The sequence below is a fragment of the Acipenser ruthenus genome, chromosome 1 (genome assembly GCF_902713425.1).
Source record: "Acipenser ruthenus chromosome 1, fAciRut3.2 maternal haplotype, whole genome shotgun sequence".
NCBI classification, from domain to species: domain Eukaryota; kingdom Metazoa; phylum Chordata; class Actinopteri; order Acipenseriformes; family Acipenseridae; genus Acipenser; species Acipenser ruthenus.
In genome coordinates, this window is record NC_081189.1 from 27,063,706 (window position 1) to 27,079,299 (window position 15,594).

Here is a 15,594-nt window from a genome sequence, read left to right on the forward strand (position 1 = left end):
AATATGAATGCTCGGTACAGTACATTTATTTACTGAACAAGGAACCATTTCGCTTTAAAATGTTCCTTCCGGTATATGGCTATGGCCAAAAGTTTTGCATAGCCCTATAGAATTAACAGATTTTGCTTCATAAAGTCGAATGAAACCTGCTCAATAATGTTACGTGAACATATTGAATTACATACCGCTTTGTAGTTTTCCATATACTTATTGAAAAACTGACCAAAATTTCAAAATCCTAGCAGGAAATACTGTACTACTATTGTGGCTTCCAGTAAATGATATCATTTTGTAATTTCTTTGATTTACATGATGTTAAATAAAGATCTAAATTATGTGTGTGTGTGTGTGTGTGGTGTTGGGTTTAAATTGAATTGTCTCCTAAAATTCTAGGTGCTACAGAACTTTTGGCCATGGCTGATGTGTCTCTCTTTATAATCCGGGTTTGGCAACGTGAAACAAGCAATGTGATTGGTCAAGCAAGGTTCCAGCTGACTGTATATTAGATGGATATGGACTGTTGGAGCCTTGTCACATAATCGAAATGACTGCGCTGTCTCTCAGAATTCAGTACCGGTAGCTTGTTTACAGTTACAGATGTACAGTAACTATAAAACCGAGTGACCAATTACCAGAAAAGAAATCCCCAAAGTAGTAATTAGACATTTGGATGAAGAACAATTAAATGAACTGGAAGATAGAAAAACAGAAAAATATACCATCAAAAAAATAATCGCTGTCTTTCAGGACTGGCTGAAACAAACAAATGGTCTCATCTGTGGAAAATGAACGTCTTTAGAAAATCTTTATAAAATACAAAGGGATTTCTATAGAAATGTAAGGAGAATATAAAATTTCAAGCTACATTAGTCTCCGAGCTAGAATAAACTCCAGTCTAAATGAAAACAAGGCTGGGCAATCTGTCAATATACATACTCATCCCGACTTCATCACTTCAAATAATGTATTTCTAGCAGTTTGTAAACGGTACAGAAAGCCACATAGACACGTCTGCACATTATCCACCGTACTCCGACACAGACCTTAAAACATGATTGAAATCCAAGACGGCATTGAATTTATTTTTATTCCTCCCGGTCTTCTCAGGTGTTGGAGGCGTCCATATATTCGACGTGTGCGGACAACCTGTCGGGCCTTATTGCATACACATATACTATTTAGCTATATACAATATCTTCACAGCTGCAGTTGATACAGCGTCATTATTTTACCCCAGATTTTCACCCCAATTTGGAATGTCCATTTTTTTTTTTCTTCCTTCTTCTTCTCACCGCAGCCATTCCCCACACAGCTCAGGAGATCTGAAGGTTCAATGGGCATCCTCCGATCCCAAGACCAAGCCAGCTTCCTCTTTTAAACCCAGGAACTCAAGAGCAGATGTTGGTGAGCTGGCTGCCTCTGGTGGACAAAGGCCAGCCCTGCAGGTGTCTGCTGTGAGCTCACTGGGCACCTGGCTAGTTTGCTGTAGCACAATACGATGAAGCTGTCCTTGCCGGCCTAACCCACGGGAACGCCAGAGACGCACCCTTCAGAATCCCCAGTGAAGACCGGTGACTACACACAGCCAGCATGCGAACATGTGCTGTATGACTCGCTCTGCACACCACATGGCTTTGCTTTTACCAAATGAGCCACTCGGGGACCCCCAGTTTACTGTATTTCGATGGGTTTTAATGCTGTATTTCCCGAACACACACAACTGTAGCTGTAAACCTTGCTATTAGCAGAGAGATACTGTACAACATTGTCCTAGGTCCACAATTGCTGTTGGAGAGTAGAAATGAATGACTTTTTCACAATTTAACTGCAATACAGTTTTCCCTTTAAGAGGGACAAATCCTGTTGCACCCATCCAGAGTCATTTTAATGAAAAATAGTTCTAGTGATTTCAGATACTACAGGCTATGTTGAGAAAAGAGTTCCCTATTGACCTCCAGCCATACTTTATATGCTCTATACTACTCCATATAGCATAAGTTGTATGATCACCACAAACACATACTGTGTCTCTGAATATCCCTTGTAATTGTCAGGAGAAGTGAAGTTTATTTTGATCTGGATACTGTAAAACCACAAATACAGTACTGTGTTTTTTTTTTTTTTTTTTATTGCAAGGAACAATTGTGTTTTTATGGTATGAAATAAACAACAAAAGATAATACAGACGCTGTACCAAAGGAAGCTTTGTTACTCAGTCAGTGTATTAAATAGGTTTCCGGCCATTATAGCAACAGAGTAGAATCCGCAAGGGACTTTATTAAAACCAGACGGATACAATAGTTGGTTGTACACAAATGATTTTAGTTGGTGCAGCTTTCATCTAGTGTAAGAGGAGCATTTGTCAGCACAGTCTCCAAGGCTTGTTGACTCCAATCAAATGTTTATAGAATATTTTATAGTGAGCAGATATTATATGGAACTCCAGTCAGATAATTTTGACTTGACATAAATGGTAGGCACATCATTAGTGAAATCACACATAAAGAATAGTAGAATCCAGTAGAATGAGGGTCAGGAATTTATACATTTCAGCTCATTAAAATAAACTCCTGTATCAAATGGCCCATCATATTAATGTATTTCTTTTCAGTTTATACAGTATTTTTCACTTTATAGCCCTTTATTTTCCACACACTGTACACAGACATGACAGAGGTGCCCTCGGATTCCATACGTTATGCCACTGGGTGTGCTTTGTTTTTGTTCACAAAAGCACAAGTCAAGTTTAAACTTTGAATCATTTGTACTAAAATTCTGCAAAGACCAGTAAGTTAAATCCATCTAGGATTCTTAGATTTTCTCCTAATAATAATAACATATAAATTGGCAAGTTAGCATTCAATTCCTTGGGCTCTGCTGTTGAGACTTTGCTCAGATGAATAGAGTAACTAATTAATAACCATCAGCTCTCTAAAACCAAGATACTATTTATAAAGTAAAAAAGGGCAACATCCAGTATTATTGTTTTGACCTGATTTAATGTTTCGTTAGGATAGGAAGAGTTGCAGAGAAAAATCTGTTTTAATTGCTGCAAGATACTTGTGGACCTTGTATGAACTGAAATATATTTTAATGATCTAGCATTTGTCATGGCTTAGCAGACTAATGGTTGCATGTACTGTGGAAATTTCCCTGGAGGAGTCAGCTGTTTTTTGTTAATAAAAGGGGGGTGGTTCCTTAATTAACCTTTATCTGATTGATACTGATATTCATTTGACATTTGCTTTTTTTCAGTCAGCAGGTTTACATACATTTTTACATTCTGATAAATATTATTTATGTAGAACATAAAATACATATTAGAGGCTGTGTGGTCCAGTGGTTAAAGAAAAGGGCTTGTAACCAGGATGTCCCCAGTTAAAATCCCACCTCAGCCACTGACTCATTGTGTGACCTTGAGCAAGTCACTTAACCTCCTTGTGCTCCGTCTTTCGGGTGAGACATAATTGTAAGTGACTCTGCAGCTGATACATAGTTCACACACCCTAGACTATTTAAGTTGCCTTGGATAAAGGCGTCTGCTAAATAAACAAATAATAATAATAATAATAATAATATTATGTATACAGTGTGATTTGCCATATTTCATATGAGTAGGACGCATTTGTTAGATGTATGGTATACTAAAAGGCCCTTTTGAAGGATTTACACATGAAAATCGACTCTACAGTCATGACTGTGACGTTCTCATGCAAATACATCGTGAAACAGCAAAAGGATGTCCTTTTGGCAGTGCAACTTTAAGGGCAGGGTCAATTGCTTTCTCACAGTAAAAATAGCTGTAAAAACTCATGTAACCCAGAGCAGGAATCGTGCTTGTGGCTCACGAGGTTTCAGCAGTTAAGGTCCCGTTTTTCTGACTTAATATCATAATGTATTACTACTGTAATAGAAATGCCATATTGTATTTGTGAGAACTCCTGAACCACTGTAGTTCTTGCCTTCTCTGTAGTTTCTCCAGGTTATCTAACGACAGCAAAGACTGCAGTATTAGTGTTGCAGGGTTACTGAGTTATGAGCCCTCTGGACATCAGGACAGAAATTGTATCCCTGCAGCACCACCAGAATTCAAAAGGGATAGCAGATAATCTGTACACACTTACAGTAATATGTACTAATGCTATGCTTTTTGTAAGACTGGAAAAATATTGGCCTATAAATTAAAAAAAAAAAAAAAGAGTTGACAGCTAATATTTTGGGGTTCTTCCTAAAACACTCCCAGGTACATTCATAAAGAATGTCATATCAAAATAATCTGAGATGGTGAGGTAGGGAACATTGGTCCTTTTGATGTGGAATGACCCTCGCTTCCTCTGAGAACTAAGTTTGTGCATTCAATCCCAATTGAAGGAGGTATCTTTCAAACCAATAAGCAAGTGTTTTGCAATGTAACAAGCAAGTGTAGGCCAAGTCAAAAGGACATTTCACGAGATGAATAAATTAGTTGCATCAGTATTAAATTACTGTAGTATGCAGCTACAGTTGCAGGCCAATAATATTCCAGCATTATCCATCTAGAAGCCTACCGTATCAGTGCACAAGTGTCTATCCATGCCAATGCAGTGCTTGACTTTGATAAATACATCTTTATTAAGTGAAAACACATGAAAAGAAATCAACACTTCTAACTTTGAACTTGTATGAATGCCAGAGAGGGTTAGGTATGTTGCATGAACAAGGTTACAGTCTTTAGAAGAATGTATTTAATGTTGCTTCTGATTTCATTGACTGGTTTGCAGTGCTGTAGAAATGTGTTTTAATGTAACCTAATCCTAGCAAAAGGAAGGATTGGACTGCACTGCTTTAAAACAGAACTCTTCATGTTTCAACTGCAAGCCAGAAATAATTATAGTTACAGTTACTTTCTTTAAAATATCAGACTTGTTTATTATAGTATACAGTAGGGGTATGGGTGTGTGCATTTACTGCTGAGTGACAGGCAGGAGACTGAGACGGAGGTTGAAGTTGACACACCCCGCAGGCGTGCAAGTTTGATTTACAGACAGACAGCAGCTCATTTGACACTACCAGCAATGGTAGCGCACTGAGGACATACAGGGGAATGTGCTTAAAGCAAAATCAAAACACGGTACAAAAACTATAAAACAAAAGGTGCCATGAAAACAGTGTGCTCCACTCCCTAATGGAGTAGGAGGTCCCGCTTGCAGACCTTGCTATACTTCATGGGGCTCTACCATCCCTGAACTAATCTTTACTTGCATAGACACAAACCGACTCCGGCGACACATCCCGCTGTCGGCGGTTTTGGCTTCTTTTGGTTCCGATCCCGTTTCACTATCGGGGCGATCGTAGGATTTCAGAAAGGTATTTCGGTCTCTATGTCCGAGTAGCGTGGACGGTCTTCAGGCAGTCTGCTTTGGCTTTGCAGCAGCCCTGAGGTAAACAAACAGGGCTGTTTTATACCCGACGCCTCCCTGGATCACACCTACCTGTTGATTAGATTCCACAGCTGGCAGTCACACAGCAGGCAGGCTCTCCTAGGAGCGTTGGGTACTTCATTAATTATTTACAGTAATGACACAATAAATGTACACACATTTTTACACAATACTCTTTACAAACTAAAGACCAAAAAACCCACTCTTCATCTGCAAGTCTCCTGCCCTGCCACAAGGGGTGAGTCGTCATGCCAGTTTTGTGGTTTGGGTACATTACAGTGCTGATACAGTTCCTGTTATTCTACACCACAATTACCATGGTTACGGTATACAACGGTTAATGCTATCTATGTTCCTGTGTTCCTACTGTATGAACCAAGTGAAGGAAAAGGCTATATTCATTTGAATATATATATATATATATATATATATATATATATATATATATATATATATATATATTATATATATATATATATATATTATATATATATATATATATAATATATATATATAAAATATATTAATTTTTTTTTTTTTACAGTCTTGTCTTGATTCTACTCCGATTTCTCAGCCAGCCTCACACTTGAACATTCCATCCATTCTACCTCGCTATCAAGCACCATCATGATCATGCCTTTGCATTTTTCTACTGCAAACATGCTTCTAATACTTGCAGCTAGCAAAGTGTCTGAGGAAGATCTTTTTGTGAATTGATTATACTCTATTTTGATAATACAAGATGCAATGTCTCGATAGCAGAGACAAGCCACTGCAGTGGTATAGCCCACGTGTTCTCGTTATTTACAGCATTCCAACTTTTTTAGTTATGTGAAGGAATCGTTTTTTTTGTTTCATTATTATTAGTAATAACGTTGTAAGCTTAGTTGTGCAATGCAAAGATATAGCATACGTCTTAGTATTAACATACATTTTTAATGGTGTTGCTATATGTATATTATTTACCCGATGCCAAAAATAAACAACTCCTCTCTGCTCTTCAATAATTGCCTCTGATAGTCAATGTTTGTCTTTTAAGCAATCATTTCTTAATTCTGTGAAATACAGTAATTTAAGTCATTTACAGTAGTATTTTTCCATTTTTTGTAAGTCTTCATTTTATAACTTGCATGATGTACTGTACAGTGTGATATGAAGGTAACCACTGTATTTATTTTTTATTTTTTTGACGGTTGTCATACTGTGGTAATCGTATACCGGCCCTTCCCTAGTATACAGTATTACAGTAGTCACAACAAAGATTATTGGCTTTACCCATACTTTACAATGAGTAGATTTGGTAATACTGTAAGACCATAGACCTGTTGGTATAAGCTTTATGCCTATTTAGTAATGTAATTCTCATTTTGGATAATTACTCTGTTTTTGTATTGACATGATTGGTTTGCTTTATATTACTTGCAGTACTGTACAAATGGTGACTGTTGTACTGTACCCTCATTCAAGCCATGCATTTACAGGATGCAAAATTATATCCATCTAAAATTAAATGTCACATCAGTTATCAGGCAGTTGCCCTACAGCACATTCAAAAAAAGCCATCCAGTTATAAAATTTGAACCATCCCCATCATTCTTAGAAATTTCAGCCCATAGTTAAAAAATAAAATAAAAATGTTGCTCTTTTTAAACCCTGTTTGTAATGATCGTTGTCTTACAGTACTGTATGGAGTTCTACTGTACTGAGAGGCATTGGCTCCTTGTGATTTTTCCTTGCAACAAGCTCCCTGCAGAGTGAAAATGCAGTAAGGTTAGAAACAAAGCAACTCCCAGTGTTCTTTACACATGATGCTACTAGATCATTAGTGACAGTCAAGTCCTTTCATTTTCCACTTTTTTTAAAAATTCCCAGTGGTCTGAAAGTGGACCTCTTCAGTGCACAATGAAGACAAAATTGGTCTTGGAACAGATGTACTGTAGAGATGGAGATAAGCAGATTGCTGGTCAACAGTGGCACATCTATAATTGTTTGACAAAAGCCATACTGCGACTGGGACGGATTTTAGACCTCTGTCTTTTAACGGTCATAATTATCATTTTGGGGAATGCATTAAAAAAAAAAAGAAAAAAAGTTTGCTTAGAGAGCATTGACTGGATTGAGAGTGCCCCCCCCCCCCCCCCCTTTCTATTCACGGTGCTTGCATGAATTAAAGCTTTTTTTTCTTCTTTTTTTATATATACTTTATAAAATTCTAGTGCCACCTCCACACTAGAGGCCAGTTCCTCTCTCTGCTCTAAGTACAAAGGAGTTTTCCTTGAGAATGATTGAGTGAATGCTATTCACTCCCCCTTAATTGTGTCCAGGACTACTTTAGAGCTGCAGTGAACGGTACAGTTGGTAAATCATGTGGGCACATATTCCTCTCCTGACGGTGAACGACTGGGTGCATTTGTGGGGGAATCCTCTTTGCTGTGGAAAGCTTTATCTCTGATTGGATTATTGTATTTCTCTCTGAGGCATCCTTTCAACCCTTCCATTTGCATGTCACTGAAGCAGAGCTCTGAATAACTCTGGCGACATGCTGTGCATACTAGTGCAGACTGTTTTTATGTATTTTTAATGAAAGAAAAGAAAAAAAAATCTCTTGCCAGACCTTCATTCCACAGACCAGACTCATTCTCAGCACATGGGCTGGGCTACAGCTTATCAAAATCCTAATGTAATAAAGAGCCCAACAGGGATTTGCTGAGGGCTAATGCTGTAATATGTCAGTCATCCATTATCTGCTTCTGTTTTCACAGGTTCAAAATGAAGACTGATGCTCTGCTGTGAGATGCTACCCAGTGTGCTGGAGTGATAACCTGCAGAATTCTGCTTGAAAGCAGGAAAGAACCTCTGGGGGAGGAAAACAGACAGCACTGTCACTTTTGTATCGCTTCCCTTTTACCAGACACCAGGAATATAGCGTGGGAGTGCAAGTGCGTGCATGTGTAACAAGAGAAGAGAGCCTTGTTAAAAAAGATTCAAACAGAAGAGCCCATCTACCACCTTGATTTCCAGCACAACCCCCTTTTTCAGACAGATGGACTGACATGTGCTACAGAGTGCCGATGATGACCCAGTGCTGAATTGATGCTGCCGCCGCTGCTCCTGCTTTATCTCCTTAATCGTCTGGTCCACAGCTGATTTTAGAACTGCACTGCCCTTTCTTATTCCACTGATCAGGCCAACAGCAGCAGAGTGGACATGGGGTCCCTCATTTGCAGCATTGTGTTACTCTCTTTAATTTTCCAAGGCAACTGTTTGGGATCCAGAAGCCCACTGTCTGTTTTTAAAAGGTAGGTTACAATGTCTATATTTAAACATAGTGAATGTTCTTGAAGTGCATGTTTACAGTGCAAAGGTATAGAAATGCAGGTTTTTATTTTTTTTATTTTAATACGGTAGTACTGAAGGGGAAACCTAATTTAGAGTGTTTTCTGGGTCTACAGTTGTGTTAAAAGTGGTTACAATGTACTTTTGAATATTATTAATGTTGTCTATGTGAATGGCTGTAATAACAAATTTCAATTGTAAAGTAGTTATGCGTTTTAAATTGATTGAACTTAACGTAGCTTATATCTCTGTCAGACCCAAGCAGAGAGCTGGTTATGTGTCAACTTTTATGCAGTTGTTTGACCAATTATGTCTTGGATACATGCAATGTGTTTTTAATCTCGAATACCATGTAGTAAACGTTTTGATATGTTAAGTGAAATTAAAAGAACAAAATTGAAACATAACCTATTGTAATGCTCAGGTGCCCCACAGGGATCTGCTTACAAAGGGGCTGTAGTTTCATTTTGATTTGAAAGTGTTTTCTTTAGAGAGAATCCTATTGTGAGCATCCTGTTTTGTTCACAGTGGACTCCTTCCCTTGTTATTGTATATCCATGAACAACCTTTGCATCTGCATGAATAATGCATTCTTGTTCTTGTATGTCTTATTTACCACATACTGTATTTTAATGAGTGCGTTGTGCTTTTTATACTGTAATATTATACTCTTATGAAGCAATAGGCAGTTCCCATACTGTACATTTTGTTTTAATGTATTCCGTTACTGTTATTCATATACAATGCTGTCTGTCTCAAATGTGTTTAGAATCTGCAACAGGTTGCTACTTTACCTGCAGTGCCTCAGGTTGAAGCAATGATTAAATGATCCCTTTTATATTCAGAGTAGCTGTTCCACTTATCATTTATTGCATGTTACCAAAAGCTACTGACAAACCCTGCATTTTCTTAAATGCAGATATCAAGAGAATTACTGGCCTCCCTCCAATGAATGTGCAAGAACCAGACGGTCGACTGTTTCTCCTGATGCCCAGAATTTTACTATTAATATTGGGATGCCAGGGGTTACTCCTGAAGCGGTAGGTACCAAAACAAATCAATAAGACATTACAAGTTGTTTCTAACAGTAGATGCTTGCCAGTTGTTGTTAATGTTTACAATTTCAGAATCGTTTTAGAAGTTAAACAAAATCCTTATCTTATTTGGATTTCATTTTACAAGGTGCATTTATTAAGGAATATCAAAGTAAATGACATTTAAAAAAAAAAAAACCGATTACCCATTTAAAGAGATTAGCTTTATTCCAATAGAGAGCATTGGTAGACAGCAGAAAAAAAGAAACTGTAGCTTGTTAATCATCTTGCATCTGACTAATAATTTTCCCCCCAACCAATTGAGAGACATTGAAGTGATGAGCATGTTGTTGATTACTGAGTCTTGTGGAGGCTGCAGCAGTAGGAAGTGTATTGCTTGCTTTTTTTTTTTTTCTCTTCGTTCAGTAGTCAGAGATGACTCATTGTTGCAGATAGTCTTCATTGTTTTGATGGGAAAAGGAACAGGTAGAGGTAAATTTCTGTTGCAATATTTAATAGGTAAAAGATAAAACTCCCACATGCTGTACAGATAATCTTGGCTGAAAGGCATAAACAAAATTGAGATTTAAAAGGTTAACCGTTTTTAATTATGATCCTTTGTAATTTGTACTAATAGTAATAGTACGCTGAGTATCTTTAGTAAATTGGTAGATATAACAACGTTAAAGCATTCAGTACTTAAACATCATAATGTGAGTCAGCTGGAAAGGAAAGCCATTAAAGAAAATAGTAACATAGTAATGAAGTCAGCAGATAAAGGAGGTTCTATTGCCATTCAAAATTCTGAGCATTATGTTTGTGAAGTTCTAAGACAACTAAGTAAGTTTTTATGAACCCTTAACGGGAGATCCGGGTTTACGATTATTTTAGAAAAAGCATTGGAAAGCAAACTAATCGCACAAAACCAATATCATTTTTAAAGGTTGAATTCCCTAGAACACCAGTATTTTACACGTTACCAAAAATACATAAGAATCCTTTACAACCTCCAGGACGACCTATAGTTTCCGCTAAGCCAGTTTGTAGACTATTTAGTTAAGGATATTGTAAGAGATTTACCTTCTTATTTAGCAGATACCCGAGACGTGATCAGAGTGCTTTCCCAACACTCAGTTCCTCCTAACTCTTTTTCTAGTTTCTTTCGATGTGGAAAGTCTATATACCAAAAGGCACTGTCGTTTTATTTTGAAAATAAACAAAATTATTTTTTATTAGAATTAACTACATTTATTTTAAAATCAAATTATTTTTTGTTTAACAATAAATCTTATCTGCAAATCCAAGGTACAGCAATGGGCTTGTCTTGCCCCAAATTATGCAAACTTATCCATGGGGTATTGGGGAAAAAGAATAAATTAAAGACACTGCCTCAAGTCCACTCCTGCAGGATATGTTATTGTGGAAAAGGTACATTGATGACATTTTTGTAATATGGACTGGTTCTGAGACTGATTTGTTTTTGTTCAGAGATTATATGAATGATAAATATCCTACTTTAAAATTCACCATGGAATTCATTCAAACTGAGATACATTTTCTTGATTTGTTAATATCTAAAAATGTTGATGGTAAATTTGACAGTACGATCTTTCGTAAACCCACAGATAGAAACACGATTCTGAATGCAAATAGTGACCATCCTAATCATATGATTAAAAACATTCCATATGGCCAGTTTATACGTCTAAAAAGAATATGTAACAATGAGTCCAATTTATGAAATTCAAGCTAAAGACATGCAGAACCGTTTTTGATCCAGAGGTTACAAAAGAAACACAATTGAAATGGCATACCAAAAAACAAAAGCATTACAACACAATGTACTTTTAGAAACCACAAAAATGAATGAATCTAGTGACGACAGAATCACTTTTGTTACTGAACATAACCAAATGTCTAATGAGGTTAAGAGAACGATTTTGAAGCATTGGAAAATATTGGAATGTGACCCACAATTACAAACATGTATTACTTCTCCACCTAGGTTTTGTTTTAAACGAGGTAAAAATATTAAAGATGCAGTAGTCTCTTCAATGTGCAATCCATCACCACCAAATGAAAATTGGCTAACGTGAGAATTACATGGGAATTATCGATGTGGGAGATGCATTCATTGCTCCAATACATATAATACAAAATTCTTCAACCATCCACATTCGGGTCAAAAGTATGAGATTCGTGATTTCATTCATTGTAATTCAACTCCTGTCATATATATGCTTAAATGTCCTTGTGGGATAGCAGAGCATAAAGCTGCAATTAGAAATAACAATATGGATTATGCCATATCGAGACATTACAAAACCATGAATCATGGCTCAGCTTCAAGATTAAAGTTTGCAGCGATTGAAAAAGTTTCAGCTCATATTAGAGGTGGTAATGCAATTAAACAATTGTTATAAAGAGAATCATTTTGGATTTTTACACTAAAAACTATAGAACCTTATGGACTAAATGAAACATTGGATTTGAGCCAATATCTCTGAATAAGTCAATTGTACCCTCTATCTGCTAAAGTAGAAATTTGTATTATAGTTTTGTATTTTTGATTAGAAGTAGATTAACCATAGTGTTGTTTTTATGTCAATTATACAATGTGGATAATTATGTTAAGTGCCAAATAACTTAATTTTGCGGTTAAATTATTTAATTTGTCATGTACAGACGTGCTCAAATTTGTTATGTTTATTCCATATTTAATAGAAATCAGACTTTGCTTTTGATTTTTTATTCAACATAATATTGTAAATAAGAAAACAAATGAAAATGGCATGGACAAAAATGATGGGACCGCTAACCTAATATTTTGTTGCACAACCTTTAGAGGCAATCACTGGATTCAAACATTTTCTGTAGCGCTCAGTGAGACTTCTGCACCTGTTAACAGGTAGTTTGGCCCACTCTTCCTGAGCAAACTGCTCCAGCTGTCTCAGGTTTGACGGCTGCCTTCTCCAGACTGCAAGTTTCAGCTCTTTCCATAGATGGTCGATAGGATTCAGATCAGGACTCATAGAAGGCCACTTCAGAATAGTCCAATGTTTTGTTCTTATCCATTCTTGGGTGCTTTTAGCTTTGTGTTTTGGGTCATTATCCTGTTGGAGGTCACTTCCTGTGTTAAAATTGTTTAGTACTGAGACATTTTGTACGGTGTGCTTCTTGTTGGTGAGTATGTAGTCAATTTCAGTCTTCACTCTGTTGGGTCCTCTCCATGTCCATTTCCTGATGTGTTTCTTCCGGAAGAAGGTGTTCATGATGAATAAGTTCTTGTTCTCTGCAAATTCAACTAGTCTGTCGCCCCTCTCGTTCCTGTCGCCACGTACAAATTTGCCAAACAAATTATCATCTTCTTGCTGGGCTCCTATTTTGGCGTTGAAGTCACCGGTGATTTAACTTGGCTCTTCCCATTTTCATGTAGTTCTTGTACTTCATAAAAATCTTCGACTTCTTCATCCGAATAGCTTGTTGTTGGTGCATATACTTGGATGGCTTGAAGTTCATACTTCCTTGAAACTTTCACTATCAGTCTTGTGGACCTCTGACGCGTTGTCAGTCTCTACTACATTATTCTTGATTTTCTTGTGGACAATGAATCCAACGCCTCCTGTTCATCCATCTGTAGTGCCTCGGTAGAAGAGAAGATGTCCACTCTTGAGTTCTAGTAGTCCTCCATCTTTTCGTAATACTTCGCACCCTCTGCCTTCATGCCTGACCAGCCGCTGCCTTGGTCGATCCAGCCTCCGGGGAATGAGAGCCATGTTTTTGTCTGTGCTTTCATCTTTGGGGGGTTGGCCATAACTCACCATGCTGGCCTGGCGGATTGGTGAGTGCCCCTTCCACTTTGGCCGAATATGTTACTCAAGCTTTCACAGCATGGTTGAACCTGCTGTCAGGGGACCCTGCTGTACTTCGCCTTGAGAACATGTTGTCACCCTCCTGCCACTTTGAGGAGGTGGAAGTTGGACTAATATAATATGTTGATAAGAAGAAAAAATATTTTAAAAACAATGTACACAAGTTTAAATGATAGATGATTTTTTAATTTCAGGATGTTTTGGGCAAAAGCCCTTCTTCAGCTGTGTAGAAAGAAAACACAGCTACACAGCTGAAGAAGGGCTTTTGCCCGAAACGTCCTGAAATAAATTATTTTTTAATCATTTAAACTTTGTGCACATTGTTTATTTTATTTAAATATTTTTTTCTTCTTGTCAACCTTCATTTCTGTACACTGCAGTTCTACATTCTCTGAAACATTTATGTATATAATATATATAATTTGAAAGATCTAAACATCGAATATTTCCACTCCGTCCTGTGCATTGATTTATGTAACTCTGAAGACACTTGCAGTACATTAAGCCATTTTGGTGGGCAATTTTAAGAAGTGAATTCCATTAACTCCTAAATTTAACTTTAAGAAATTTCACAGTTAAGGAATATCATGTGCGAAAAACCTAATTTATTCTTGGATTGCCTTTCTATGTGCTTTTGAAAGTGTTAGAACTTAATCTTGCAGCCTACCAAATATAGAAAATATCGGGACACGTATTTCTTGAGCAGAGACACCAATGTACAATAGGCAAAGATTAGATCCATTGTCTTCCTGTCACCAGCACAGTGAATACCTAGCATACAACAGGCTTTTAAATATAGAGCAGGGTTTATTCAAATGCTTCTGAATGAATCTCATTATGTGGATGACTTCATTGAATAGGAAATAAATGACATTGTATCAGGGGGGGAAAAAAAGTAACTTGGTTCTTTTTACTTAACACTCAAGGATTCATTTTCTACCTTGAACCAAGTGCAAACCATATTGTTTAATTTATTGGGTGTTACTGTTTAGCAAAACGTTACTGGTAACTTGATTGCCAAATAAAAGACAGGAGACTACTGTAGGTTTGTCAATGCAAAACTGTCATCCTATCAGCCAAGTGGTTTACCCAGAGAAGTTTGAACCTTGTCCCCAGTGGAATGATGGTTCACTGCATGCTTTTACATTGTTTGCTCTATAAATAATATTTCAAATGTTTACAAGTGCCGGCAACACTACCTGCGTGTAGGAGCCTTTGTAAACTTTTTCTGTATTGGCCATCTCTGGGTGATTTATTGTGCTGGAGTATCTAATGTAGCCTTGCTTAATCTTTATCATTTTCAACAACAATGAATGAATTGTTAATGAAAACTGGCAGCTTGAGTGGAAAAAATGTGTGTGTGTGTGTGTGTGTGTGTGTGTGTGTGTGTGTGTGTGTTGATTTTGTGGATGAGGAAAAAGTTATAAGAAATAGATGTCTACAATTATTGTAAAACTCCAAAAATGCTACGCTTCTGTGTGCGTGAAGGCATTCAGTGCAATTCTAAATGCCACAGCAGCAAGCCTTGCAAAAAAAAAATAGTCATTTTGATTTTGTTTCTAAATCTAAATTGTGATATATTTTTTAAATGAGCTCTCATTATGGTTTCTTTATATGTATCTAATTTGATTGAACTACTTCAATTTTACCTGACTGGTATTATCTAAACAATCAAAATAGTGTTTTTGGCTTAGCCCAATGAGACTTAGCTCAGTGGACCTCTCAATATGGTTTCTTTTGAAAATGTTGTCATCATCTCAAATAAAAACCTTGAAGAAGGGTTTCTTGCTGTCAAAAAGCAGTCTCCATCTTTATTGCACAGGCGTGGCACTGACTGGTGCTGATTGGGGTCTGCAAAACCTATTTTCTAAAAAGTGGTAGTTCACCCCTTCCTATTTAATATTAAATGTTTAAGAAGCACGGTCTCAATTG

At 37.0% G+C, this 15,594-nt stretch overlaps 1 protein-coding gene across 4 annotated transcripts in view; it reads left to right on the forward strand.

Moving 5' to 3' along the window:
• LOC117409376 (peptidyl-glycine alpha-amidating monooxygenase B) overlaps window positions 1-15,594 on the forward strand; it is a 96,592-nt gene that overhangs the window by 18,455 nt on the left and 62,543 nt on the right. For all 4 annotated transcript variants that reach the window (XM_059022860.1, XM_059022873.1, XM_059022877.1 and 1 more), the window contains exons 2-3: window positions 8,183-8,719; window positions 9,676-9,796. In XM_059022860.1, coding sequence (XP_058878843.1) covers window positions 8,628-8,719; window positions 9,676-9,796 — 213 coding nt within the window. In that variant the 5' untranslated portion in view covers window positions 8,183-8,627. The remainder of the gene's footprint in view (window positions 1-8,182; window positions 8,720-9,675; window positions 9,797-15,594) is intronic.